The 27945-nt window shown below is 49.9% G+C and overlaps 2 protein-coding genes across 9 annotated transcripts; both read right to left on the bottom strand.

Moving 5' to 3' along the window:
- Positions 1-336: 336 nt before the first annotated feature.
- On the bottom strand, positions 337-26371 carry LOC1277184 (uncharacterized). 8 transcript variants are annotated; one of them, XM_061646774.1, is made up of 9 exons: positions 26238-26371; positions 23096-23227; positions 4321-7537; positions 3665-4237; positions 2437-2499; positions 1883-2164; positions 1589-1768; positions 1099-1519; positions 337-1026 (listed from the first exon to the last, which is right to left on the bottom strand). In XM_061646774.1, exons 3-9 carry the CDS (start codon positions 7408-7410, stop codon positions 1022-1024), a joined length of 4614 nt encoding a protein of 1537 aa, XP_061502758.1. In that variant the 5' UTR covers positions 7411-7537; positions 23096-23227; positions 26238-26371; the 3' UTR covers positions 337-1021. The 8 variants fall into 8 exon arrangements, with proteins under 8 accessions (XP_061502758.1, XP_061502759.1, XP_061502757.1 ...); XM_061646775.1 differs by lacking the exon at positions 26238-26371 and adding an exon at positions 25518-25697 and having other exon boundaries at positions 23096-23288; XM_061646773.1 differs by lacking the exon at positions 26238-26371 and adding an exon at positions 25518-25697.
- Positions 26372-26723: 352 nt separating this feature from the next.
- LOC5667108 (uncharacterized protein KIAA1143 homolog) lies at positions 26724-27567 on the bottom strand. The gene is made up of 3 exons (XM_001688875.2): positions 27327-27567; positions 27109-27232; positions 26724-27043 (listed from the first exon to the last, which is right to left on the bottom strand). Exons 1-3 carry the CDS (start codon positions 27429-27431, stop codon positions 26859-26861), a joined length of 414 nt encoding a protein of 137 aa, XP_001688927.2. The 5' UTR covers positions 27432-27567; the 3' UTR covers positions 26724-26858.
- Positions 27568-27945: the final 378 nt, after the last annotated feature.

Below are 27945 nucleotides of genomic sequence, written 5' to 3'. Positions count from 1 at the left end.
GGGAAGCAAAAAAAGAAGAAACAATCTCTAGGAACTTTTTTTTTGCTCACAATTGCTGTGCCATCGTGGAAGCGTGATGATAGTCGAAGAAATGAGCCATAAGAGCATTGCTGCCGGTGTGTCTTTACGATTGTTAGGAGGAGGAGCGAAGGATTGGTAGAAGAAGAGGAGTAAACTTTAAAAGTAAATTACAAATAAGCTAATACACAAGCGCCTACAGCATCGAAGACGTCCAAAGACTTGTCCTCCCGAGTACAAAAACGCGAAAGTTCAAATATTTATAAAAAAGAAAAACGGGGAAAAACGGGAGACGAAGACGATAAAAAAAACAATCCATTTGCTGTTGGTTATTAACTCTATACATGATTTAATTTCGAATTTGTTACATAGGTTTTCTTTTTTCCTGCTTTGCTTCTTCCCTTTCTTTACAACGCGCGCTTAGTCGCCTCTAGCCCTAATTCCTCTCTCTGCTCTCTCTCTCTCTACTCTCTCTCCTGCACACTCTGATCCTGCTTCTGCTGCTTTAATATTACTTTATTTTTAAATTACCTAAATGAAACTGTGTATGTAGTAGAAAGAAAATAATGGACTGTAAAATTCCGCTTTTTCGTACCGGTTCGCATCCCCCGGAGTTGCACAATTAACGCCGAAGGTGCGATGCTTACACACCAGTGTTTCCATCCACACCACCACCGTCACAACCCCAAATCCCGTACAATCCCGTTATCCGTGATGTGTACGTGTGTGGGACTGGGGGGTGACGATGGCAATGGATTATGCATTGGAAACCACAAACAGATTAGAGGCGGCCATTGGTAATGGGGAGTATCAAAGGATAAGATTAGAAGGAGTTTCATTTGCCCTCCCTGAATGTCCTCTGTCTCTCTCTGTCACTCTGTCTGTCGACCACCAGATATCGGTTCATCATCAACACGTGGCCTCTAACGTCCAAATCCTCGGCAGTCGTAGTGTGTGTGTGTGTGGCTTAAAAGGGGCTCACCTTATGTTTTTATCGTCATGTTTAATCTACAAAGAAGAGAAATCGGTTAAAATGTGATACGGATTCTTTGAACTGCATTGCCCTAGTTCATCCCTCACCTATGACGTGACTTTCCAGCTCGATCGTTTTCGCCATCTTGCTGTTGGAGGTCGGCTGCGGGATGATCGTGATTTCGTCGTTAATCTTGAGCGGCTTCAGCAGCGAATCGCCACCGCCCACGAACGGATTCCTCAGTCCGCCAGCGCCGCCCGAAGATGAAGATCCACCACTGCTACCCATGCCGGATGAGGTCTGCTGCTGTCCCATGCCACCACCGCCGCCGCCGCCGCCACCCTTGCTGCCCTTCCCTTCGCCCGTCTTTTTCGCGACCGTACTGTGCGCGGAGTAGACGTGGCTTTCGAACTGCTTGTACATGCCGAACGTGGCCGTGCAGACGGTACATTTGTACGAGAGATGGGCAGGTTTCAGGGTCATGTTGTGATCGCGGGACACGTGATTAAGCAGCTTCCACTGGTACACCTGAGGATGAAGAGGAAAGAAGATTAGCACAAACGGCACTGCAATGATGAAGAGAAAGCGTTTACGCACCCGTCCACAGACTGGACAGCGGCCAGCATCCTTGCCCTTGTTGGCGGCCTCCTGCATCGAGCTCGTCACCAAGCCGTGCGAGCCTAACAGGTGCCGCTCCAGGCCCTGATCGGTGAAAAACCGGTACTGACACTTTTGGCAATTCAGCGGCGGTCGGTTGTAGATCATCTTCGGGTGAATCTAGAAAAAAAAAGCAGAAAAGCGAACAGTGTGTAAAAAAAGACCATAAAATCAACGCAATGCCACGCTCTCTAGCGATGCAAAGGGCAAAGCTACCCCCCACACACAACGTACCTTCACTTTGTGTATCCACTGCATGTGGTTGCGCAGCTGGTCCAGATCCTTGATGTAGCCGTCGCAGATCTCGCACACCACGAACGCCATCTTGCCGCCGCTCGGGTTTTGCCCGGGCTTGACCGCGGACGTACCCTGGGCCTGCAGCTTCGACAGGGCGCCGGCAATGTTGGACATGTTGCCCGCCGCACTGCTGCTGTTCGAGGCGGACTGGCGCGGCAGGGGCGTAATCGAGATGCTCGGCGCCTGGGCCGTCTTGGTCGCCTTCATACTGGACGCATTCTGTTTGTGTGTGTGAGTGCGATGTGTAAAAAGGGAAAAGAAAGAGTAAATATATATTAGTGAATCGTTTGCGAAAAGTAATTTCATTGGAATGTTTAGAGAAGCCCCACTACTGAACCCGATTGGAAGGGGGAAAGCGCCAACACACTAATAAAGGATTCAAAACCAAACTAGAGCATAAGTAAACAAGTATACTAATAAAAGAACAAACCAAACAACGACAACAACAAAAAAGCAATCGATACAAACTGAAATTGGAAACTGAAACCAACCTGAATTGTGATGGACGCATTGGAATTGGTTAGAAGTGATCGTCCGGCGTTGTTGATTGATTTCTATCGGGATTTGTGTACATTCGGAATAGTTTGTTGAGGGGGGGATGATGGTGAGGGATGTGTGTAGTGTTGTGTTAGAGTGTGTGGACAAACATTTGTTCAGGTGCATAGGGACGGAGAAAAACCGGGGTTACAGTAAGGCGCGTACACAGACACACACATAGAGAGGGTGGGAAGGAGTGGTGAGGAAGGGAAAGAAAAACACAAAGGAAAAGAAAAAAAAGAATAGAAAAAAGAAAGGAATAAAATTAGTTTCAATAGGTACACACACACACACGCGGCATTTAATATTAGGCGGCGGCAGCTATACGCTACACGCGCGCGCTCTCCCGCGCCAATAAGATTCTAGTTGTGTTTGAGTGTATTTTCATGTAGCGGAATTTGGGGCAAGAGTGCCCACAAGCATTTTTCCCATTAAAGCTTGAGTTATATGACCTATTGAGTATACAGATGGTTTTGTTCTCATGGCTAGGTATACTGTACCATAATACCATTCATATATATTAATCGATTTTTCCCATTGTTTTGAACTGCTTTATGTTGAGTATCAAAATTGAGCTAAAAATTATAGTTTTTTAACCATACCAAATAAGCTCTAAAAAACGAGAAAATATTTAACAAGTTTTAGTGAGTTATGAACATGAAATGCTTAAGATGACACACTTGCACCCAAATTCCGCTATACATAAACTCCACCGGAAAAGGCAATCCCCTTTTTGGTTGTGTCGAAAATGTGTGTTTGAAGAAAGTAAAATATAGTTAAATTAAATTTAAATCAAGCTACAGCTAACTTTTACCAGCTTTTGCATCGTTTGAAGATGGTCGCGTCATACCTTAAAAAAGCGACCCGTAAAGTAAGGCTACCTAACTACAATGTGACCCATAAACATACGAGAGTTTGGGGGTTTCATTAAATAAATGCATTTTTTTTACAACAGCCATACAAAAGGCCTGTTTTAGTCTAATAATTACACAATATATCATATACTTCAGTGTTTACATTATCCTGCTAAATGCCAAAAAAAAATCTTGATTAGTTTGTGTGTGTATGTGAGATTAGTGAGCTTTGCAAAAGAACTCAATTACGGAAATTAAACTCTTAGAAGTAAATAAACTAATCCAATTGAAAGTAAAGAAATAAAGAAAAAAAGGGATGGCAATTTACCGGCAGATATTTACTAAATCCTCCCGCAGCGGCAGCAGCGGCTAACGCCGATGCCGATAGCTGAAGGTTATTGGGTATTACCATTCCTGCTCCGGCGAGCGTGTTCCGGATGGCGGCGGCCGACGCTGCGAGCGCGGTCGCATTCAGGCCACCGCCCAGGCCCGCAACGGCACCGGCCCCTCGCACCCCGCTGCCGGCCCCCGTAATGCCCGTGGGCGACGGGATGATGGCAGGGGCACGTCCACCACCAGCTCCGCCGACGCCACCGCCGGCTCCGAGACCGCCGACACCGCCGCTGCCAGCGCCGCCGAGACCGGCCGCAGCCGCACGGGCCCGTATGGCGACGGCTTGGGCGGCGGGCGACAGGTTCGCCAGCGCGACATTGTTGAGCGTGGCGGCGGCCGCATTCGTGCCGGCCAGCCCGAGATGCTGCTGGCCGACCAGCTGCTGCTGCTGCAGCTGGCTGAGGTGCTGCTGCTGCTGCAGGTGAACCGCCGACGACGCGACCTGCTGCTGGTTGAGGCGCTGCTGATTGGCAAGGGCAATGTTTTTCTGCTGCTGTGCGGTCATGGCCTAAAAAGTGGAGCAAACACACAAACCGGTTACTCTTTCTCTTCCAGATCGCTACACTCTTCATATTCATCTCCCCTGCTTACCTGATAGGCCGTTGCCGTACCGACGAGACCGTGCTTCGGCTTGATGCGCGGTATCTTTGCCGGCGGTTCCCAGTCCATCGGCGGGTTCAGGTTCAGCTCGGGCCGGAACTTCTTCGCGCAGGCGACCGCATGGCGGGCCAGCTTCGACTTCCCGTTGTCCTCGAACGGACAGTTCGGGCAGTGGTGGTAGGACAGCGCCTTCTCCATCCGCCCCTTGATGTTGTGCACCGCCTCCATGTGGTACAGGATGTCGTGCGGTGGGCGCGTCTCGTACGCGCAGAAGTTACACTTGTAGATGAAGTTGCGCATGTGGGGCGTCTCGTAGTGGTGCGCCATCACCAGCGCCGACTCCGACTTGAACGGGCAGTACTCGCACCGCTTCATCTCGAACTTGTACGGTTTGTTGTTCTCCTTGCTCTGCTCGAGATTCTTCATCAGCGAGTTGATGGCGAGCTGTGTGCTCGGCGACGGCTTGCCCTCCCGGTCGCGCTTGCGCTTCTGCTGCCGCAGCAGATCCGTCTGCACGAACTCCTGCACCAGATTGATGCCGATGTTCATGAAGAACTTGCCGAGCGGGTTTTCGAAGTAGTTTTCCGACTTTTTCGGATCGCTTCCGTTGGCGCCGCCGCTGCTGCCGCCGCCACCGCCGACTCCGGTCAGATCGTCCTTGTCCGACGGCGAGATGATGTGCTCCTTGATCGCCTCGATGTCCGCCCTCGCCTCCTTGATCAGCACCTTCGTCTTCTGCTCCTCGTCCGACGCCTCGTCGTCGGTGGACGTTTCCAGCTCGTCCCAGTCGTCGTCGTCATCGTTGTTGCGCTTTCGCTTCTTGTTGTTTTTGCTCTTGTCCGACTCCTTGTCGCCGTAGAGCGAGGCAGCCACCGCTGCTGCTGCTGCCGCGTTCTTCGCACCGTCCTCCTTGGCCTGTTCGGCGGTGTCGCCGCCCTGCTGCTTGCTGGCGGCGGGCGGGACCGCCCCAGACTCTTCGAGCTTCTTGCGCATCTCCTTGATCGTGACCTCCAGCTCGTCGACGATGTCGCGCAGATTGTCCGCGGGCGGCTTCTCGTAGATGTACGGCACGATAAAGGACGGCGCCTCCAGCACGAACATGTCGTCGGTAAGGGCGGGCAGGAGCGGCGTCACCGGGGCCAGCGCTGAGCCGGCGGCCGCACTCTTGCCCAGCATACCGCCCTGGTTTAGCATTGCAGCACCGGCGGCGGCGGCCACCGGCGAGTTACCAACGACGCCGGGCGAGTTGAGCAGGCTGCGGGAGTTGAACTGTGCGCCCGGGCTGGCGCTCGCGTTCGCCAGGATGCCGGCGCTGCTTGCCTTCGCGAGCAGATTGGCCGCGTTGCTGTTCACGTTCGGTGACGCCACCCCGGCAGAGGCCAGATTCGTCGCACCGCGTTGCGCGCCACCGCCATTGTTCATCATTGTGTTGGTATCGATTATCACCAGCGTTGGCTCCTTACCGCCGGCGGCACCACCAGCAGCACTGTTCATTAGCAGCGATTTCTGTCCCTTGAGGTTGACCGGCGTGTTCGGTTGGTAGCCGCGCCCGCCCATGCTCAAGTTGGTCGCCTGCGTTCCCAACGCCAGCGGATCGTCGATGATTTCCTCTATATCATCATCATCGTCGTCCTCGTCCTCGTCGTCGTCATCCATGGACGAGACGATGCTCTGGTTCAGCTGCTGCTGCTGCAACGCGGCGGCGGCCGCGGCAAGCGGATTGATTGCTGACCCCGCCATTAGTGACGCGGCTCCACCACCAACACCACCGTCCGACTTTCGGCCACCCGTCGCTCGTATACTGCCGCTTCGCCGCGCGTTGTTCGCGGGGACGGCCGGCACGGAAGCGTCCGACTCGCCGTCATCGTCCTCAATCACCACGCAGTCGTCTTCCTTGTCGCTCAGGATCGTTAAATCCCCATCACAGTCACCGTTCTGGGTACGAGTGGCCGTCGCTGCCGCTCCATCCACCACCACCCCGTTGCTAGGTACAGTGTCACTCTTCTTACCAGCGCTCGCATCTCCCCCGGCAACGGTTGACGCTGTTGCGGCGGGCACAGCCTCGTTCAGCTTCGCCAAACCACCCTCGTCCACCAGGATTAGCTTACTGTTGGTTGCTGGCTTGGTTGCTTTGTCCGCCACCGCCACCGGTTCGCCGCTGTCCCGCTTTTGGGGCGATTCCTCACCCTCGGAGTCGGAATTAATACTGACCGGTTTGTCGTCATCCTCCTCTTCCTCCTCCGCATCGTCATCCGCCGGTTGCTTTGATGGTGGTTGCGTCGGTGGTTCGCTCTTATCCTTTTCCGCTGCAGTTTTACTGCTGGTAAGCTTTTCCGACCGCACGGTCGCACCATCCTCGTCGGCGTTCGATTCCTTGTGACCGTTGGTCGGGGCTGCGGCAGCCGCATCCTGCTCATCACCACCGTCCACCTCCATCGGCTCATCGTCGTCGACCTCCGTCACCTGCTGCTGCGGCTGCTTAGCGGCGACCACCGGTGGTTCTTCATCCCCGCCAGGCGAACCGTTTGCTGTGCCGTTCTCAGCGTCCACCGCAACAACGTCGCCGTCATCCTCCTCTTCGTCCACATCCATGGTTTCGATCTCGTCCGATTCCCTGCTCGTGGACAGCTTCTTCTCTTCCGTCGCCTGCTTCGACGGTTCTGTCGCGTCACCTTCGCCACTTCGACTACTTGGATTGGTCGCGTCACTACTGCTCTCCGTTGGCTCTGCTGCTTCCTTTTTGCCCAACCTGTCGGCAGCGTTGCTGTGCAACTTTTCCTCCCCAGATGGCGCTACATCACTGTTCGCCTGCGGCTCTGTTGCTGACTTTTCACCGTTCGCAGCCTCACTGTTTGTGCCATTTTTGTCTGCTTCCTCGTGCAGCAGCTCCTCCTCGTCGTCGTTGTCTTCCTCCGCTACGGCTGCATTATCGGTGACGGCAGTCTTGTCCGTCGCCGTGCCGTTCACTTCCCCATTCTCCTTTGGCTCGCTGGTGCTGCTGCTGCTGTTGCTGTTGCTGTCTGCTGCCGGTGGTGGTGGTGGTGCAGTCGATTCCGTTGCATTCGCACCGACCTCGCCCATCTCCTCGCCGTCGTCGGACGCCACGGTGACGGCGCTTGGGTGTCTCCTCCCCTATGCTAAGGATCGCTCTTCACGCCGCCGTTTGGACGCGGGGTTTTGCCAGCGGAACGATGAGATGGAAATTGATCTAAAAAAAGAAGAAGAAAAAAAGGCGAAAATTGTGATTAGAAAGGAATTGTACTGCAATTGCTTCATTCACTGTTTAAGAAAGCTTTCTTTGAGTAAGAACTGTGTAAAGGTAGATAAGACTTGATATTAAGCTATTAATTTACAACATGTTTTTACAATGTTTGCTCTCCTATTTCTCTTTTCCTCATATTCTTGACCCAGGGCTGTAAAGTAGTGACAACCGAAAAATCGACCCGATGGCTGAGCCCAGATTTACCAGAAGAAAAGGCCATTCCAATCCATTCCAATCCAGCAGGCAGCGCTAGAGGATAAATGGGAAAAGCCAGCACACGATTGTCGAGCCCAGTAGCACACCAAATCTCGACACACATACAGAAGAGAGACTATCCATAACTGTATGAGTACAGGAAATGAAATTCACACACACAGACACAGACACCTATACAAATTCAAATACGTACACACAAACCTTGTGTAAAAAAAAACATGATCTCTACCATCAACTTCTTGCCGCAAAACCCTACCCCCCGAGCGTGTACTCCTTCCCCTCGTGCCGTGTCCCTCTCCACCTCCCAACTGGGGAGAACTAATCGATAACTCCTGCTACTTCACCTTCCTGTCCGTGCCTTTACCGTACCCCATCGTGCCGTTGTCCATTCTGGCTCGCCAAACCAGCAAGGATAGTAGAATATGGACCTCCTATGGAACCCTATGTCCTGTGTCCCTTTCCTCTCTCTCTCTCTCTCTGTGCACCACACCTCGGCGCCCTTGGCCGCTCCGAGCAAGGCAAGGCAGAAGCAGATCCACCCGCCGCCAGAAGCCGGCCGCCCTCCCGGCTGGTATGGTTCTGGTGTTGCAAAACGTCATCCCTGTCCTGCCCGTCCGCCTCCAAAATCCCTCCCCTGGACACACACACACACACATACCAAATTCAATCCCTGCCCGGGTCTCCACACCACCACCACCCCCAGACACTTCGGGGATCGTTCGTTCTCTCTGTGCGTTGCCTGCTTCATCCCCCCTGCTTGTCATCCGCTCGACCGCTTCCTCCCCTCCCCTCTATACATGCCACGTGTCTACCCAGTTTGCTCCCATCCGTCTCTCCATCACACACACACCCCCTCCCGCGCAATGCGATCCAAAAAAGCCCCTCCACACACCTTCCCACATCCTCTTCCTTCTGCTGACTATCATCAACCCGCCACTCCACACCTCACCCTTCCCACCCACCTTACATTCTCTTGCTCAACGCTTATTCTCTCTCTCTCTCTCTCTCGTTACCCCTAGCGTGCGCCCCATTCGGTTCTGCCCTCGCTCGTTTTCTCTCGCACGCTCTCGCTCGCTCTCTCTCCCGCTCTAGCCTACTGCGCCTCAACAACTGAGCTGTTGTTGTTGCTGCTGTTGTTGCAGTTGCTGGCTGCGTCAGCGGGGTTCGTTCTCTTTCTCTCAAAAATGTACGCTCCCCCCGCAAGCACCAACCAACCATCCTACCCCTCCCCGTCACCAACGCGCGCGCGTCCCCTTACCGGCTACCGGCTTCTCTTCCCGGGCAGAGACCATGCCACCGCCGCTGCCGCTGCTGCTGCATGTCGTCTCCTTGTACACGTTCTTCCCCGCTGACCCCGTTCTTCATGCAAGCCCCCCGTTACCAAACCCCTCTCCGGTCCTGCCTGCCTGTGCGCACCACTGCCGCCGCCGCACCTCGTGTTCCCTTCTTCTGCTGGCTGCTTCTTGCCCATTCTCTCTCTCTCTCTATCTCTTTCGCGCTCTAACGCATTCGTCGCATTTGCGCCATTTTCTGTCCGTGTCTATCGTTCGCTTACACAGCACCCTTCTTCTCCTACCTTCGTTACACACCACACACCCCCTTTTGGCAGGGACCTGCGAACGGTGAGGAAGATCCCGAGGCACACACACACACACACACACACACACACACACACACACACACACACACACACACACACACACACACACACACACAAAATGGTGGACACGGACTAGCGTCAAAATAATTTTTGCAAACTCTCCGAAGCGTCGTCCCGCGTCCGCTGCGTCTTCTTTACCTGTGTGATGCTTATGACCGAATAAAAACATCATATTTAAGGATGGTGGCCAGATCCTGCCTGATTGCACTTTGATTCTTGGCCGATTCTATCCGTACCGTTTAGAGACCTAGACCTACGTGGATCAATGGTGCCTTTGTCCAACGATCTAAGCGATGAAGAAAGGCGTTTAAATCGAAGCAACTATCCTACAAAAAGCCAATTGAATCAAAGCAACCAATTTCATATTTGATGCCGGCATTTGCGGAGATCTTCTTCTGATTGTGTGGTGCGTGTGTGTGTGTCAAAGAGATTAGGATTGCTCCGGATATTTGTTCGATTCGATTCGTCCTTGAAGATCTTTGACAAGAACCAGTTCCATCGGTGAGTAACGTTTTGCGGTCGGTAGCAATGGTAGCAGCAGCAAGCGACGAAGCAAAAGGGGTTGTCCACCAAGTAAAAGCATATCGGAATATTCGGGCGCCGCACGGTGGAAATTGACAGCGTCATACACACATAAAGGGGCCCAACACACGCACACATACACACGCACACATACACACACACACACACACACACAAACACGAAGAACGGGGCCAGCGTGGCCCACCAGAAAAGACCCGCGCGCCACTATCCAATCGGTCTTTCCATCCCGCTCTCGCTGCCGGCCTGTCCCACGAGCGCTATCTCGCATACTCGGTGTGTGTGTGTATGACCCGAGGTACTACCGAACGGCCACCAGATGGCGCCACCGGTAGCCTTTTCTTCTTCTATGCATACACTTCGCCCCTCTCCGCAGGCAGCGTCTCTCTGTTGCTTTTTCCACTTCTTCGCAAATCCGGGTTGTGTCCCAGCAAAAAGGCAGCAGCAGCTAGCAGCCCACACTACACACCAAGGAGATATCTCTTAGCAACAACGTCACCCCCCTCACAACCATCACCAACTTACCTTCCCTTGACAACCTTCACCCTAACAACGGAACACACACACACACACACAGATACCAATAGCACACGATGCCGATTTAACGTCTCTCTTCCCTCCTGTCTTCTCCCGGTTTCTTCTCCTCCTCTGCCGACCTAACATTCGGAAAAGATCTACTAGAGAGGCTTCAAGGGTACAACGCAACAGGGACGGGGGAGGAGACAACAACGATGGAAATATTTTCCGTTTTTCCTCAGCAACTCTGCATCGCCGCCGACAACGATTGTTTTATTGGGAGATCTTTTTGCTCTCGCTGTTTTCCACCCAACAACAACAACATCCAGGAAGATTCGGTGGACAAAAGGGACATCATGCAAACTGCAGGCGAGTGCGCGATCAAGAGAGTAGACACGCGCCATTGGGTGAAAAGTTTTGCAGAATTGAGAATTCTTCAAAATTCAAACTCTACTAGGGATGCATGACAACGAGTCCAGCAAAGAAAGGGATTTCAATGCCACAACATCATTCATAACAATCCTTTCTGCAGTTCTGCCAGCAATGCAGCTATAGCTGCACTCAACATACACACACACACAGGCACCACCATCCACCCGGAAATCAATGGCAGATGATGGCGGTGTGGCCTTCTTCGATTGCATTAGAGGTAGATGTGTTAAGGCTTTCTTTTGGTGGAAAACTCATCGCCTCCCCCCCACATCGACGCTTGTTAGATCTTCAACTTGATTAATAACGGAGCGAAGCAATCGTACCCGGTAGTACTGTACGAGCGAGAAAGAGAGGGCAATAATCATTCGAGCGAGTGTGCGGGGGGGCAGGCGAAGGAAGATGTAGGCCACCTTTACTCGAGACCTCTTCCTCCTTCCTCCCGCTGCCTTTCCGGCTCTTCAGTGTGGTCGGAAAAATCGTACGCCGCCATTTTGTGAAGTCTCTTTCGAAATGTCTAGAGGCGGTTTGCTTCTTGGCAAGGGCTTTGGATGTGTATTGGTGTATGTGTGTGTGTGTGTGTACTTGTTTTAGTGTAACATTAATATTGTATTTTTGGGCAAGACTGTACCGTGCAGAGCCCTCTGTGCACATGTGTTTCTGTGTTCTGCAGAGCATGAGATAACGTCGCTTCTACCATTAAAACATCAAAGAAAGATGATTTTTGACAGTAAGCGGATGGTTAAAGGACTACACACTGAGGCAAGATCGCCCTACAGCAGGAATGCGTGTCTGTGTTGTTCCCTTTTTGGGGACAAGCAAACGCTTCAGTGAGGTTTTGTTTGGGTTCAAATGCTTTCCTTTTGCCGGCAGCGCTCGTCTGGCTCGAAGATGACAAACTGAAGAGAGATGTTGACCCTTTTATTTACTCAGCTTGTGGTAAAATGATAAACGTTTACTTTTAACTTCACCTTTCCCTTAAATGGGTCAATAACGTACTGCAAAAAAGCAGCAGAGCTTGTTGCGATCGTGCTATTCTTCGAATCGGAATGTCTAGTTTTCATTGGAATTCATTTTTAGTGCGGTAACTCAACCCGATGGAAAAGTTACATCTTTTTTCCATCCCTCCTGTAGTGTAGTTTTCATTGGCAAGCGGTAACCCGGTTCCTGGAAAGCTTTCCGAAGGTCACCGTGGTGCCGGTGCGTGTGTGTGTTTTTTTAAAGAGATGTAACAAGTCTTTCACTTCCAATTTTCCTTCGACTTTTCCCAAGGATCTAGGTTCTGGAAATTTCAAAAAACCTTTCGAAAAGCATCATCCCACACACGCGTCTAACACACACACACACACAAAGATATACAGAGTCAAAGCTTGCTGTGTGTGTGTGTGTGTCCTCCGCTCACTTCTCTTCTTCCCTTCCTGTCCATGAGGTTCGAGGGATTCCGATCTCGACGTCCACAAGCACACACACATGCACACGCACACCCACAAACACATGCGCACACGAATACGTCATTCCGTGTGCGCGTCACATTACCTACCTCGCCGCTTCCTCCCTTTGCATGGGGATGATGACTACGCCACCCCGCGCCTCTACAGGCATAACGGCATAACCACCTCTACCACCCCCCGAAAAAAGCACAAAAAGAGCGACACACACACACACATACACAGAACAACCCAGCCAAGAGGAATACTGGGCCTTGTTTTTGTGGAGAATCTACCGTAAATGCTCCATAGACTGTAAACAGGCACGGGGGGTGATAAGGGAGGGAAAGAGGGCTTGAGGGGGGGAGGAAGGCGAAGGAACAAACGAAGACGATGGCGCAGGAACTAGAAGCATAGAAGTACCAAGTCACACACCGGAGTGACACGACCGGGAGGGAAGGAAGGGACAACGATGACGGAGCGGAGTGTGTGTGTGTGTGTGTGTGGGCTAGTCTGTTATCGAGAGAGTGAGAGAATTAGTGCTACGAGAGAGGGAGAGCGGGAGAGTAGCGCAGAGAGAGAGAGAGAGATTAAGCGAAGAAGTAAAATGTTGATGAAGCACACATACACAACCCACGGGGAGGAGGAAGTGCAGAGGCTGCGGGGTTGTTAGTGTGCACGGACCTCCTCAGGCCCCGCACGGACCGGGCGGCTGGCCAGCAACACGAAGGGTGCGAGGAATGGCGGCGGACGGCTGAGAGGATGAATGGACCCCCCTTCCTCCCTTCCTATCTTTCCTCCACCCATCATCCACTAACGTCCCCGTTCACCCTCTCTATTCCCTTCAATTTTCAATGTGGACATTTGATGGAAGTGTGGGGGGTTGGGGTGGGGAAGAAGTCGCCCGAGGGGGTGGGGTGGGTTTTGCTGAATTGATTTTGAAACGTTGGGAATTGTTGGTATGTGTGTGTGTGTGTGTTTGTGCGCGCCTGTAAATGGGATCGTTTGTACCAGTGTTGGTGTTGGTTGCGGTACGCCCTACCGCACCTCTTATCCCTCTCTCTTGGGTCAGTATCTATCACCCTCCCCCCCCCTCCCCTTCTCAACCCGTGAATTCCGTGAACTAGAGGAGGGCCTGTCTCCGCCACTCGGACCCGGCGTGTGATTCCGTGAGATTCTTCACAACCCCGAAAAAAGCTCACACATCTTCGCACGATCGGGTTTTTCAGGGATCGAAGACGAAGAAGCTGGCAAGATGTACATGGTCATGACGGGTCGAAGGGATTATTCATGGAGGGCAGCAGAGCACGGGGAAGGATATTCTTCGATGATAAATCGATCGAGTTTCTTATTTGGTAATTTAATTTTGGTACGAGGCCCGGGCCGGCAAGTAACGTGTATGGGTAGGACGAGAGCATCCAAAAACAGAGATAGCGAAGGATAGAATTTACCACCGTGCACAAGACGACCCAAGCAAAAAAGGGGGAAAGTATCGGATTTCATACAGCAGACGCGTATTTGTTTCTTGTTCGATAATATGCACGAAGAAGCAGACGAGAAAAAGAAAAGGGCCAGAGAGGCATAAAGGGCGAATATTTCCAAACATACACTGTAAAACCATCGAGATCCCTCGATTGTGGGGGTTGTGCGGACGAAATCCTCAAGGGAAACATTAGGCAGTTTGCAATCGTTTGCAACCTAGGGCCTCCTTTTTCAGTAGGTTGTCCTGATCCTTTCTAATCTCTAGTCTCTAGCTGCAAGCAATCAAGAGTTTTGTACGAGTGTTGGAGTGGTTTATTCTTATTTTGCATCGCACCAGATGTCCCAGAACAGGAAACCAATACCGATATCTCGTACATCATCTTGTGCATCTGGATTGGTTGTAACTAGTTCCTGATTGTGGAGAATGTATAACTAATCTTGCGCCCAATTTTGGGCAAATTGCTGATGAGATAGTACTCCAATGTGTCACATCATCTTGGCATTATCCAATGACTAGAGAGTCTTCAAGACATTCATTCCCCCAATTCAACACATCCTTTTCCTGGTGTTTCCAGGCAACGCTGGGACGTCATTTGCAAAGTCTTATCCAAGCGATGCGCTCACATTGCATCGATTATCTCAGACTGGTTCTAAAGGTTCCGTAAATGAAATCCACTAAGAGTGTTAATGGCCGGACATTAAATGGCAGCATCTGTTCCTGAAACATCAGAACCGCCTGACTTCAAGGTTCAACATCTGCTCCAGTTTTTTTTTTTTTCGCAGATTCCGAGTCACGTGTTTCCTGTACCGGATAGATTGTCTGCGCTAGTGTGCCCGTTCGGGAGCCGTTCGACATGGGGCAAAAGCTGACACTACCAACGCACGGGCGAAGCTTTAATGCAATTTAATTTTAATTGTACAGCGGGAAAATTGGCACACACACACACACATACACCATCATCATCATTCTGGGGTGTAGTTGTGTGTAGCAACCTGTACGTGGGCTTGTGTGCGCCATTCACGAATAATAAATTCCCTCCAACCCAAACCACGGAGAGAGAGAGAGAGAGAGAGAGAGAGAGAGAGAGAGAGAGAGAAGAGGGAACCGTTTTCCACTTTCATCATTAATTATATGATTTTTCCGACCTCACGATTCTTCTACTGCAGCACACGAAGGTAAGAAGTGGGTGGGGGAAGGGGGGAGGGGGAAGGAAGCTCTCTTGTAACCACACATCACCTCACCTCATCACCGCCAGCACCACCACCACCTGCCGCTGCACGACGAGTCCCTTCGTACCTTTCGTACCGGGGGTCCGCTCTTTTACTAAGAAACAGCGCTTGTGATGGTTTCATGGTGGTAGTGATGGTGGTTCGGAAAATTACTACCACCCTTACAGGGACACGCACAAACACACGCACACACGCATAAATGTACTGCATTAAACATTCGACGTAAATGCGCACAGTAAGCACACATGAGGGGGGGGATAGAGGAGGGTGGCGCAAAAAACGGAGGCTAGTTACAAGTAGGTATAACAGTATACTAACCCTATTTTCCACCAAACCAACCCCTTCTCGCTCTTCCCTGTTCCCCCCTCACGGTGTCTAACGTTGCTTTCCGCCGACTGATTTTCTGAGGGTTTTAACGGTTGGGAAGTGAGCTGCGGAGGCGAAGCGCGCTGCAATCACACTTGCCAACCGACCACACACACACACACACCAGTCGCCTCTGAGTTTCCGTCCCTTGAGCAGAACGAAAAAAGAGATAGGAGAGAGAGCGAGAGAGAGAGACAAAGAGCGTCCTAACGCATACGGTGCAATAATTGCAATTGATGATTTTGTCAGTGTTGATTAACACCTTGCAGCGTGCGGCACATGATCTTGTTGTTTGGCACTTGTTGTCTTTCGTGACAACGTGGAGCAAAACGGAAAATACGCCAAGCTTACCCCGATTATCGGGCCCATCGACCAATTAAACCAAGTCACGAAATCGGTTAATTTGAAACTACTGTGATCGATGCCGGTCCTTAACGAAGGTAAAGAACCTTGGCTTGCCTTCAGCGCTAAGACGACTTCAAGATTCCTTTACAAGGTTTTCCAAGCCACTTTCGAATGCAAACGTTGTTATTCACCGCGTTGAAGATGTTTTAACCCACATCAATCTGATAATTCATTTGCATGATAGAGGGTCACTTTCCATGTCACTTTCGAATGAACAAATTATTATTCACCACCTCCAGGATGTTTCTCATCAGTTTTCAAATGATGGATTTGCATCATAATGAAATTTTAGTTCTTCCACATGATTGTCACATGTCTCAAGCTGGATTGAGTTTGAAAGTTCTCTGTGATGTGTTGAGAATCATGTATAGGAACTGAAATTTCGTTATCATCCACTAGCAATAGACCGCTGACATGTTGAAAATCATACTGAAGAAATTTAAAATCATTATGATGGAAATGAAATTTCAGATGGATATGGATTAAAACATCTTACACGCGCTGAATAGCAACTTTTACAAGCGAAAGTGACTTGGAAACCCCTGTAAATGGATTTAACTCTTTTACGCGAGAGGTCAAAGTAGTCCACATCGAGACCTTTGTGTACCGATCTTTCTAATGTTACAGTTTGATGATGTACAGTTTAAGGCATCGTCTTTCGTCTTTAGCGGTAAATTTAAACTTGAAACATATTCAAAGGCTTCCCCTCCTTGCTTCGATGGCAATACCGCTCTTGATCCTTCTTGGTGTTTTATTTGTATAGTTTTTGTTTTCAAGACCTCTGCCTTTGCTTATTCTTTCTTAAACAAAAAACAAAACAGCATTAGAAAACCGGCCAGTGTGTGTGTGTGTGTGTGTGTGTGTTGGTAGTGCGTAGCCCGTTTCTAACAAGAGTGGCAACAACAACAACAACAACAAAAACGCAAACCAATATGGCCGCCAACATTGCACACACCGACCATGCTGCTGCTGCTGCTCCGGCCACCCCTCGTCGTCTACCCCGGGGGTAGGTAGTGGTGGTAGTAGTGGTGACGCAACACGCAAACACTCGGTGTGGCGGCGGTATGAGCGGTTGGGAGGTAGGGAGGGAATGCATGGTGGTGGTTGGTCGCTGCTCGTTTCATTGTGTGCGAGTGGGAACGGGTGACGCGTGGGGAGGGCACAACGAAACAAGAGTTCCACCGACCCCAAACCCCCCCCCCCCACTAACCCCCGCACGAGGTTTGATTGCCTCGTGTGTGTTTGTGGGGTAAGGGGGAGGGTGTATCGGGGGAATGGGTGCCTTGTGGGACAGTTCTAAATCATGTTTAAGAGATGAAATATAATTTTATAAAAGTTGTCATTTTGGCATCATATTTCCTTGCAACCGCCAACCCCCGTATCCTCCCCCCCCCCCCCCCCCTTTGGCATGTGCTTTAGTAGAGCACCCCGAGCGGCGGTATAAACGAAGCCGATGAAAGTTTCAGCACTTCCACCAGGGGGCGCTACCGGATGGGGAGATGGCGCTTGAGCAGTCGATGCCTACTGCTTGCTGCGGTTGTTGTTGTTGTTGTTGTTGCTGCCGTCGCCCTCTGGTACCCCTTTTCTCCTGCATCCCGCCATCATTTTAGATCTCTCGTGTTATCATCATGATGTAATGGATCACATGGAATGGAAGGGAATACCCCCCCATATATTTCCTCCATCATCGATTCATCCGATTTTGGAATGTTTGGAGCAAAAATCCCGCTGAGAACAGTACACACCCATTAAAGGACGATCTTTCTCAATGATTTCGTCATTTGCAAATGATTTTTGAACTTTCTTCCCGTTTCAATTTATCTTAGATTATTTCATTATTGGATGCTTCGGCTCTTTTTGTGCTAACTTAGTTCCCTCAATCCCTTCGATTCTGCACGTTGGTTTATAATAATAAAAACCGTGACACTTTCGTGCCTTTCCCTTTGCAATCTTCCCGACCGGTATTCGTTCCCTTCTTTTGTCTGTTTTCTTCTGAGCAAAAAAGAAAAACACTGCTTTGTACATACACATACACACACACACAACCACAACGATGGATTGGCCAAAAGCGTGCCATAAAATACACACACACATACACGTGCGCGGGCTTTTCTTACTCCAAAACGAACGCAAAGAGGCGAATTTCGCAAAGAACAACAACAGCAGAAAGAGCAATAATAACAATTCGCGAATGATGCCCAAGCCGAACTCCATGCAGGTGTATGTGTGCCCCGCTGTACGTGTGCTAAATAATGTGCACAGGGAAATTGTATTTTACACGCTAAAATCTGTGAAGATAGCAACATAGGTGTGTGTGTGTGTGTGTGTGTGTGTGTGTGTGTGTGTGTCGGTTGTGTGTGTGCAAGCTTCTTTCCCGGCCAAAACCCGAAAACGGAAGAGAGGCGCGCGTGGTGCACCGGGACAAAGGGAAGGAGAGACACACACAAACACAGTCAATGGACGCATTGTGACCGGGCGAGGGTAGGAAGGTTGGGTTTGAGCGGGGTGGATCGAAAAAATTGAGGATCAAAAACTACGCGAAAGGGAAGCTGTGGCAGTCACTGGGTGGATGACGTGGAACGGGAAGGCGAAGGAGGAGCAGTTCGGTGGACAACAACAACGAAAAAAAAAAAAAGGAAGCCCAAGCCGAGCTGGCCCCGGCTAGCTGGCTGGCTGGCTGGCTGGCTGGCGGCTGAGAAGAAACCGCGCGCGCGTTCGTGTGACGCGCACGGGGCCGTAGGCATGAAGGAAGGGAGGGGGGGGGGGCGAGTGCGCGCCAGAGGTAGATGCGAATTATATGTGTGTGTATGTGTGTGTGCACGGTGGCGTGTGCAAGGGAAGAAGGGACACGATAGTGCGGTTAGAGGAGAAGGAGAAGGAGCGGAGGGCGGAAGGGGGAGATGAAACAAGAGAACGACGACGAAGGTATACCGAAAAACAGATAGGGAAACAACGCAACGCGTGGTGTGAACCCAGTCCGCGCTTGTGAGACAGAGAGAGAGAGAGAGAGAGAGAGAGAGAGGGAGAGAGCGGATGCGAGAGAGTCCAGCCCGGTGAGCGTGGAGTGAGTGAGAGTGAGCGAGCGAGAGAGAAAGAGAGAGGGAGAGAGCGTGACCATTGATCGGGCGAGTGCGAAAGCGAGAGAGTCGAGCAAACTGCGGTGTGAGAGGAAAATCGAAACACACCGGGAAAGGGTGGGCAAAGGGAAGTGGAAGCCACGGGAGGAAGAGAAAGAAGTACAAAGAAGCAAAAAAAAAAAATAGACCTCACACAACATTGGAGCGGGCCGGTGGACCCCTTTCGTGGGCGAGGGGGGCAGAAGAGCAAAGGGACGGCGGCAGAAGAAAGAACGAGCGAGCGAGCGAGCGAGAGAAAGAGAGAGAGGGAGAGAGAGTTTGCTTTTAGAGGGTTTTTTTCGGGATACTGTCATGGAGACCGCAACGAACAGTACGCGGGGGAGGGGGGAAATGGGGGGAAAAGGGTGTAGTAGTAGGCACTGGACGACCGTGCGACAGGGGGAAGGGAACGTTGGGCGTGCGGCGGTGGGCTGATCGTGCAAGGAAAGTGGGCGCAGGCGGGCGGGCGGGCGGACGGGAATCGTGTGCACAGAAAATGGCGCGCGCGGTGCGTGCCAAGAAGAGGCAGCAGCAACGGCAAGGGGGTAGAAACGGGGGTGTGTGGTAGGGAGAGAATGTGAAGAGCCGGGACGGGAAGAAAAAGGTTGGGTGGTGCGGGGCTGGTGCGGGCAACACGAGCGGTGCTTTTGAGAGGAGTCGTTCTGCGCGCGGAGAAGAGGAGGAGCAAGGGGACAAAGCAATAGGAGAGCGTTGGGCGGGTGTTAGGGGGAGACAAAGGTGGCTCCAGAGAGGATCATGGTGATGAAGGGGGAGGTGAGGGGGAAGGAGTCGGGCGGAGGGAGCAGTTGCTGAAAGTGGGGAGGCTGCGTTGTCCGAGATTTTGGGAAAAAGTAGCAGCTTCGTGGGATGAGAGGGTGGTGGTTTGGGGGGAGGTTTTCTGCAAAGGATAAAGAGAAAGAGGAGAAGCAGTGTGTGTGTGTGTGTGTGTGTGTGTGTGTGTGTGTGATAGACAAAGGATAAAATTGCAACGGACGCTGGGCATTTTCGCACAAACAACACACATACACACGCAATAGAAAATTTGAACAACACAATTGTCACACGCGTTAGGTAATATAATATATGGCCGAACGTCCGAGCGCAAGGGGAAGGAGAAGGGTATTGCACTCCTTTCGTGTGCAGCAGTGTGGGAAGGTCATGGTTGTGTACTGTGCAACTATCTCATTCTGTCTCGCCCAAACGCTGCAGTAGCATCGAAAATTCGCGCACCATTTTAAGCGTTTCATTCATTGGGTGGAAAATTAGCGGACGGAAAACTCACGCGATAAACAAAACAGGACGGATGGGACTCCCCCCCAATGTACCGCACAGCTGACGATAGGCCACTAAATCCGCTCATTCTCTCGCTCTCTCTCTCTCTCACTATCTCGCACTGTTTACACTACACTGGTTTAGTGCCGATAAACGAACGATACAGCAGGGATTTAAAAGGAGCATCAAAGACAGCGGCTCCTTCTCTTTCACCCCGACCTGCCCACAGCCGTTGGCTAATTAAAGCTGTCGGCATCCCAATGCTGGGGTATAAACGCACGCCGCCCCGCAACCACACCCGCTTGCCATGGCTGCGTCGCTGCCGCTTCGGCGTCTATCGTTTGGTAAGAGCGGCTGCGGCAGTTGCTCTCTTCGGAAAAGACTTACAAATTAAGCGCAAAAGCGCGCAAACACATATTCTGAAAGGACGTTAGGACGATCCAGGTTCAGGTGCATGCCTGCTGCATACTTTCATTCTGCAAAGCCCAAAGAGGGAATTTTGACAGCAAACAGAAAGGATCAATTGATCGATTTTCTTCTGCTGAGGATATTCTCGTGCTCGGGGAAGAGCCTAACCGCCCCCCACATGTCAATGTGGTCGAGTCATTGCACTATTCCACCACTACCTTCCCCACTACTGGCCGATAGGACAAAACAGGGCGTCAATTTTGGAGCAACCGGGATTTGTGTCGCGCTGGGAAATTTCCATTCGTTTGCGCTGTGGCATCCACCGGAAAGAAAATGGCTAAAAGGAGGAACGATTTTTTTTTTTTTGGTGCACGAAACACACAAACACTAAACTAATGTCAACTAGACGGTCATTGTAATGTACTAGAAAGTGAAGAAGTAAAAAATAATTGAGAAGACTAAGGGCGTATATGTGTGTGTGTGTTCTACGAAAAAGCTAAGTTTGCGACCCACGTATGTGTGCGCGCCTCTGTATGTGTGTGCAAATGGGTGTAATTTTGATTCTCTACCCCCCCCCCCCCCTTCCTCCCCTTGCTTATGCTACCAGTCCATACGTAGTCTATTGAAAGCATGCCTAGGCTAACCGACCCTACCCTACTGCTCTGCCCTTCTACCCAGCCCTGCAAGCTTCCATTAACCCACAGACAGGGGCGTACCAGGGAAGGGGCGAAAGGGGGCAACACGACGACTACACACCAACGTTCTTTTTCACTTTTTTATTTTCGTTTGATTCTTTCCTCCGTTGCGTCCGCAAGCCCGTGAGGCGGTTAGAAAACACGAGCTGCTGTCTGCGCTGGTGTGTGCGCAGTACCCCCTGCGTGCGTGCGCTCGTGTGCGCCTCTGTGTATGTGTGTGTGTGTGCGTGCGCGCCATTCGTTGCTGTGAACACGCGCTAACCGAACGTCACCGAAAGACGAAGAAAACAACGAACTCTGGGTACAAGAGGCAAAGTAGAAGGCAGCCAGGGCGAGACGGAACGGGGAAGGAGTGATGGGGCGAGGCGCGGTATGTGGTGTGATAGCGAACGTGTGGGGAAGGACAGGCGGGGAAGCGGAGGGAAGACCAATAGAAAGAGCGAGAGAAGATGACGTAGCAATGATCGCACACACACACACACATGCACACACATGCACACCATGCCAGGTGGACGAAGGAATGGAGCCAGCGGGGAAGCGGCGGGAGCGAGAAACAAGCGGGGAACCCGCACGGTCGATGATGAACCCCCACCCCCTCCCTTCTTCAAAGGAAGTGGAGGGAGGAAGGGTGTGAAGGGGGTGATGGAGAACTGGTGCGGGTGCGATGTGAATGTCATTGTGTGATTACTGAGGGGGCGGCGGATTGGTGGCGAGTGGAGGTCTTTCAAGGGAGCGGCAAAATGAAGGTATAATTTGGGGAGCCTTTTTTACCATCAAAAATATTCTTCCCAAGAAGTGTGTGTGTGTGAGTTCCTGGATCGAATGTAAATCTTAAGATTTGACCACAAGGAGCATCAGACAACAGGGATGGGGAACAAGAGTTGAATGTAAGATGTCTCCTGAAAGTGCATCAGTGCCTAGTGCCTAAGCTTTCATGCGAGCAGATGATGCTGGAGGAGTCATAGGAATATTGAATTGAACCCTTCGGAGAACAGTTGCAACTTTGAAGTTGAACTCAAAAGATGCGTTTCAGTTTGCTTTTTAAATCGCTTCCAACTGAGGGCAATTGCAATGATCAATCATACATTTGAAAGGATAACTGAAATAAAACGATTCTTTAAGGCTTTAGTAGCATTACATTGCATCTTCAACGTGGCATGCATCAAACCCCTAAGGAATGATTGATCCTAACTCGTGCAGATAAAGATTACGTTTAGGATTATCAAGCTCATGAGGTCACAAAGAGAAGAAGTACATTGGAAATTCCTTCCTTTGATTCCTTTGTTTAAACTTAGCACTGAGATACTAATCACAGCATGCCAAGATAAATGCAAATAATACTGCCTCAGTGATGATCTTGATCAGTGATGATTTTGATTTCATCCAATTCAATTATGAACTTCGAACAGTGAACAGTGTTCAATTATGAATATTTGAGGCGTCATTGCTTGCGCACCGAAATGTTTAGGTAAATGATAGCATTCTCGCTGGTCGATGATTCGCCAGAGGTCATATCCAGTGGACTAGAATGGTGAACTGCTTTTTAAATGATAGAAAAACAATTCATTCAAGCAATCGCATGAATACGAAGAGTTCTTCAATTTTGTAAATCTTTAACATATCTTTTAAATGACAAATAAGCAATAGACGACCAACAAAGATTGTTGATAAGCTCGAGATGTCTGATAAGCCTAAGAAAACAACCAATAATTAAATCTTACGCTATGTTCCTATATACTTACTTGATTTTTTCTTCTAACTGCTTGTACTATTCAATGAATATTCGCCAATTAAAGTTCAATTTCCGGAGCTGTGTAGAAAGTGTTGAGTACACTACTGAATGCTTTCACAAACACTGCTGCTTCAAAACGCCACTATTCACGTGTAAAAAGACAATAATAGAAGGAATTCACAATAAATTAATGCGGCGCTTTCCTGAATGGTGCGAATGGACAAACAAATCGATGCAATTCGGCAAATGTTTGAAAAGTGTTGTTGTGGGTTTTGGTAAACCGCATTTTGGACGGGCCCTTTGGGAAGCTCATCATCAACCTCAGCTGACTCTGTGGATCATTCATTGCCCAGCAGCGGGGCGGTATACGATTTGCTCTAAGAAACGTCATTCGATATATACAGGGCGGCAAATGTGGTTTGCGGGAAGGATGGGCACACACCTCACAACGGGAAAGGGGTCGTTGTGCAGTTAGAAGGGAGCGAGAGAGATAGAGAGAGCGCGGGCGAGAGAGCGATGGCAATACGTGTGCCGGCAAGCGTGTAAGCGGGAAAGGTGAACCAATGAATGAATATGCTCGCTTGGCGTGTGGTTCTGTTGGCTCACATTTACAGCTTACACTGCCGCGCGCAACCGTTCACGCACACCATCGCCCGCACACAGTACACACGCACACAGAGGAGCGCTATTCTTCGCGATGAGTGAAGATATCGCGCGCGGCCCGTAAACAAACCATATGCGCGCCTACTACTGTTGCTGTCTGTTTGTGTTGTCCCACTCTCACCCGGTTTGAAGGGTCGTTTCTTCGAGATAGAAAGCATTCGCTCGCACCTTCTCTCTCTCACACACACACTGGTGGCTGATTTTTGCCAGCAGTGCACACCGATACGAACGCACGCGGACACCGTCGCTGCGTGTGCTGTCAACTCAATCTCGCACGGCTAAAAGCAGCCGGTCAAACGCACACAAGGTTTCATTTGTTTTCAAAAGCTGCGGTGTCGCGGCGCAGCGTTCGTATTGACACCGTCGAACAGGCGTGCTTGCTTGCGGATGACTGTTTATATTGTTTGCAATTTCACCTACACCTTTCACCACTTTTTAAGCACATTTTACAGGACGAAAGGCGCGTTTGAATGCGTATTAGTGTGCGTATGATTTAGTCAGCTGTCGCACGGGATGATTCCCAGTTGTCTAAAAAAACACAGCGTAACTGATTCTCCTCGCTTCTTTCCGTACGACCTCCGTGATCCCTCCTCCCCCCTTGCCCCATCCTGATGAGGATCTTGGTTGTCACAATACGAACGCCATATTGGATTTGGTCGGAAAATATTTGCGCTCTACCCCCGCTCTTCGCCACACACACAGGCACACACACACACTCACATTTCCCCGCAACCCGGCACACCCCCGTGGGATAAGCTCCGCCAACGAGAAACCCCACCGTTTGCCGATGCGGACGGGCGCGTTGAGGAAAAATAAAACACACAAAAAACAAACCCACAACGGCGCGCGCTCACTCACACAAGCGCACGCACGCTATCCGCCGTACACAAACACACCGACACGCGCGCGCTACCGACACGGGGCGCGTTTTCCCTTTGCGTCTGCTCCATCCCGCACAAGCTTCGCTGCGAATGCCGCATTCGCCTGCTCATTAAACCGCGCACAAACAGCCACACACAAGTACATGCACAGCATCGAAACGCACAGACACACACATGCACACATGCACACACAATTTGGTAACTCTCTTTCTCTCTCTAGCAGCGTTAGAAAGCGTGACAGTCGGTGTGTGCCGTCCTATTCTAGCAACACTGCTTTTTTGGTTTCTGCTTTTCTATATCCCCCTCACCCCGCCCTCGATGCCTTCTGATGAAGTGGTGCTGCACACACCAACCACACACACACACACACACACCGCCGCCATTTGCGCACACTGTGGCGCGCTGAGTTTTCACGCTCGGCTTCGGTGCCACCCAATCAACCCCATTTCCCCCTTCAGGGAAGAGTAGCGGGAGGAGGTCGGGTCGGTGAGATATGTTGCGAGGGAAGCATCATCATCATCATCATCATCGTCATCATGCTCAGCTACTAGTCAGCAATGAGAAGCCTACTGCTGTGTTCCTTTCCAACACACTGCACACACTGAAAGTGACGCGCGCGCACAGACGCACACGCACACATACACACACGCACATTATACATTTTGTGCGAAATGCTTCGATCGGTTGTATGCATAATCGTTGGATTTTTTGTTTAGCTATCCGACGACAAAAAACACAACACTGAACCAATCCTTCTCGTGCGTGAGTGAGCTTACACAATTGTGCAAAACCGGTACCAACGAGAATGATATTTGTAGCGACAGTGGACGACTCTTTCAGGCGAAGAAACAATCACTGGCCACTTGGTTTTTTCCCTTCTATACACACCTTCTTCTTCCTCACTGCCAACATCCGCTGTACGCGCACACATACACACACACACACGGTTTGCTTCTCTTTCACTTCTTTGACCAACGTTAGAGGCGCACGCAGCGACACGGGAGACGTCAACAGCACGCGTCCGCTTTGACCGTCGGTTCCTGTCGAATTAAAAGCCTGTGGTATTTGTCAGATGTGTGGAACCGATCCCACCACTGCACCAACACCACTGCACGCCAATGTGCGCGCGTGTGTGTGTGTGCGTTTGCGGCGTTCGTTTTTCCGCGTGCGTTTACGGTGCTGGATTGAAGATAGGATACGGCAGGGGCCGGTGATGGATGGCGAGAAAAGGCGTACAGTTTGAAATTGATTTAATTATGGAATGAAATAATAGCAATACAAACATAATTGTTCATTCACCTCGTAAGAGCATGGGTAATCTTCAACTAATTTGTCTTATTTAAATACAATTAAAAGGATGAATAAAATAAGGACAAGAAACAGGTTACGGGATGTAAACCGAAGCTGAAAGTGCCAAAATTAGAGAGAAACAAAAACAGAACATAGCTTTACCTTTCCGATAGGTGTGAAAGAAAGGGAGAAACCAGGAGAGAACCTATGTGGAATGGGCCGAATGAAAGAGGGCCGAGAAGAAGGGGCGCGAACAACTTTTCTTCAATGGAATCGAAAATGTAATTTATTGCAAATCCACATTTCCTCCAAAATTACCTTAACGATGAATGTGGAGGTTGAAAATCACTTGTCCGTTAAGCTGCTCGTCAGCTGGCCACGATCTGGCCAACGGGAAATGGGACACAATTCCACGAATGCTGTTTTTCTGGTAAACCGAACGGTGCAAAAGGAAACGATTAATTTGACGATCGGGACACAGCGCTGGTAGGATTTTGGGGCCTTTCACTGACTTGAAGATAAAATAAAATGGCGTATGTTAGTTATTGGTCAGGCGAAGGGCGAAGGGGGGGGGGGGGCAAGGGATGTGGTAGGTGCAGGGAAGTAAGAAAGGTAAGAAAGAAGCGGGGGGATGGTTGTGAAGGCGGGAGGGTGGTGTATACGGTAAGGGTACAGGGAAGTTGAAGGGCTAGGGGGAAGAGGTGCGGTAAAATGCATTGATTTTGTTTCATTTTATATTTGTATTGTATTGTCAATATTTATATAATAGATAACGTAAAATCAAACAACTGCTAATATAAAATATTTATATGTTAAAAATAAAGCATTTATTCTTAAAACTATATGCCGCAATAGCTCATAATAGTGAGTTGAACGGAATTGAGAATAATTCGTCACTTCAGTTTTGTACAAATCTATTCCTAAAGCCTAACTCTTTCCCTAGTACTCTTCCTCGTCTTCCTCGTCGTTGAAGGAAAGTTTGCTCTTTTCCTGCTTTTGTTTTGCCTTTTTCGCCTTCTTTTCTTCCGGCTTCGGTTTTGGCTTTTCCTCCGGCTTGTCCGATTTGGCTTTTCTCGCTTTGAACACAATTTTTTGTTTCAAATCAGCAGGTTTTTCACTCTCCTCTACAAGTGGTAAGACAGCATTGTTAGACAAAATGGTGTAAGAGCCCTAAACTAATGAACTTTACCCTTGAAAGCTTGTGCAGCTTCCGCTTCCGTAAGATCGCCCTCCTTTACCACAACCACTTGCGGCTTTTCGTCTTCATTTTCCTCGTCGTCCGAGTCCGAATCAAAGTTTTCAATCGCTTCACGCTACAAACCAAGGAGGAAGATATTATGCATCCAAATTCGTTTCAGCCAATAAAGCCAATGCTGATAACTGAGCAAGGTGGAAGAGACTGCTTACCTTATCGTCGATCGATGGACCTTCCCGGTAGCCGATTTGTGCCTTCATTCGTTTAAGAAAATCGGGCTCGTCCGGTTTGATGAATGCTACATTTCGCTTCGGCATGTTGGGTGGATGGGACGATAATTAACCACTCGGAGGAACAAAAATCGGATGTGAATGCGATGGATTCCCGCGCTGTGCTAAGGTTTTCCTCCGATCGTGTTGTTTACGAATGGGGCGACAACAACAAATGCTTGACAGTGCACGGTGGGATGCGGCTGGACATGCCATTTTACAACTTGTTTTGATGAAAGTTGTTAAAATTATTGATTTAGTTATATTTTGCCGTCAATTTGATCTTTTAGGTACTATTTTTATTCGTAGTAGCAATTGAATAATTTAAGTTGAAGCTAAAAAGTAGCATGGCTGTTCTACGGCTTTCGACAAAACTGTTATACGAGTACAATTTAATACAAAATCAAGTCCACATATTCTAACCATAAATTCAGTAAAAATGTAATTACTTCTGCAGTTTTAGCTCCCTCTTTCGTGTATCCTTTGATGATTAAGGCTGTGATTTATTTGAAAACAATAATCACAACGTTCGTAAATTGTTTTCGAAGACTTTAAAAATTTA

This window comes from Anopheles gambiae, chromosome 2, assembly GCF_943734735.2.
Source record: "Anopheles gambiae chromosome 2, idAnoGambNW_F1_1, whole genome shotgun sequence".
In the NCBI taxonomy this organism is placed as follows: Eukaryota; Metazoa; Arthropoda; class Insecta; order Diptera; family Culicidae; genus Anopheles; species Anopheles gambiae.
The sequence above is the reverse complement of the archived record's forward strand: the minus strand, read 5'-3'. Positions and strand labels throughout refer to the sequence as shown.

Bases quoted from the DNA above. Each gene is read 5' to 3' on its own strand.
- LOC1277184 (XM_061646774.1), bottom strand. From the start codon at position 7,410: ATGGGCGAGGTCGGTGCGAATGCAACGGAATCGACTGCACCACCACCA. The intron at 4,238-4,320 runs GTAAGCAGGGGA...TCCACTTTTTAG, and splicing joins GTACGGCAACGGCCTATCAG to GCCATGACCGCACAGCAGCA. The intron at 1,520-1,588 runs GTGCGTAAACGC...CTTCATCCTCAG, and splicing joins GCTGTCCAGTCTGTGGACGG to GTGTACCAGTGGAAGCTGCT.
- LOC5667108 (XM_001688875.2), bottom strand. From the start codon at position 27,431: ATGCCGAAGCGAAATGTAGCATTCATCAAACCGGACGAGCCCGATTTT. The intron at 27,233-27,326 runs GTAAGCAGTCTC...CTTGGTTTGTAG, and splicing joins GTCCATCGATCGACGATAAG to CGTGAAGCGATTGAAAACTT. The intron at 27,044-27,108 runs GTAAAGTTCATT...TACCACTTGTAG, and splicing joins AGCTGCACAAGCTTTCAAGG to AGGAGAGTGAAAAACCTGCT.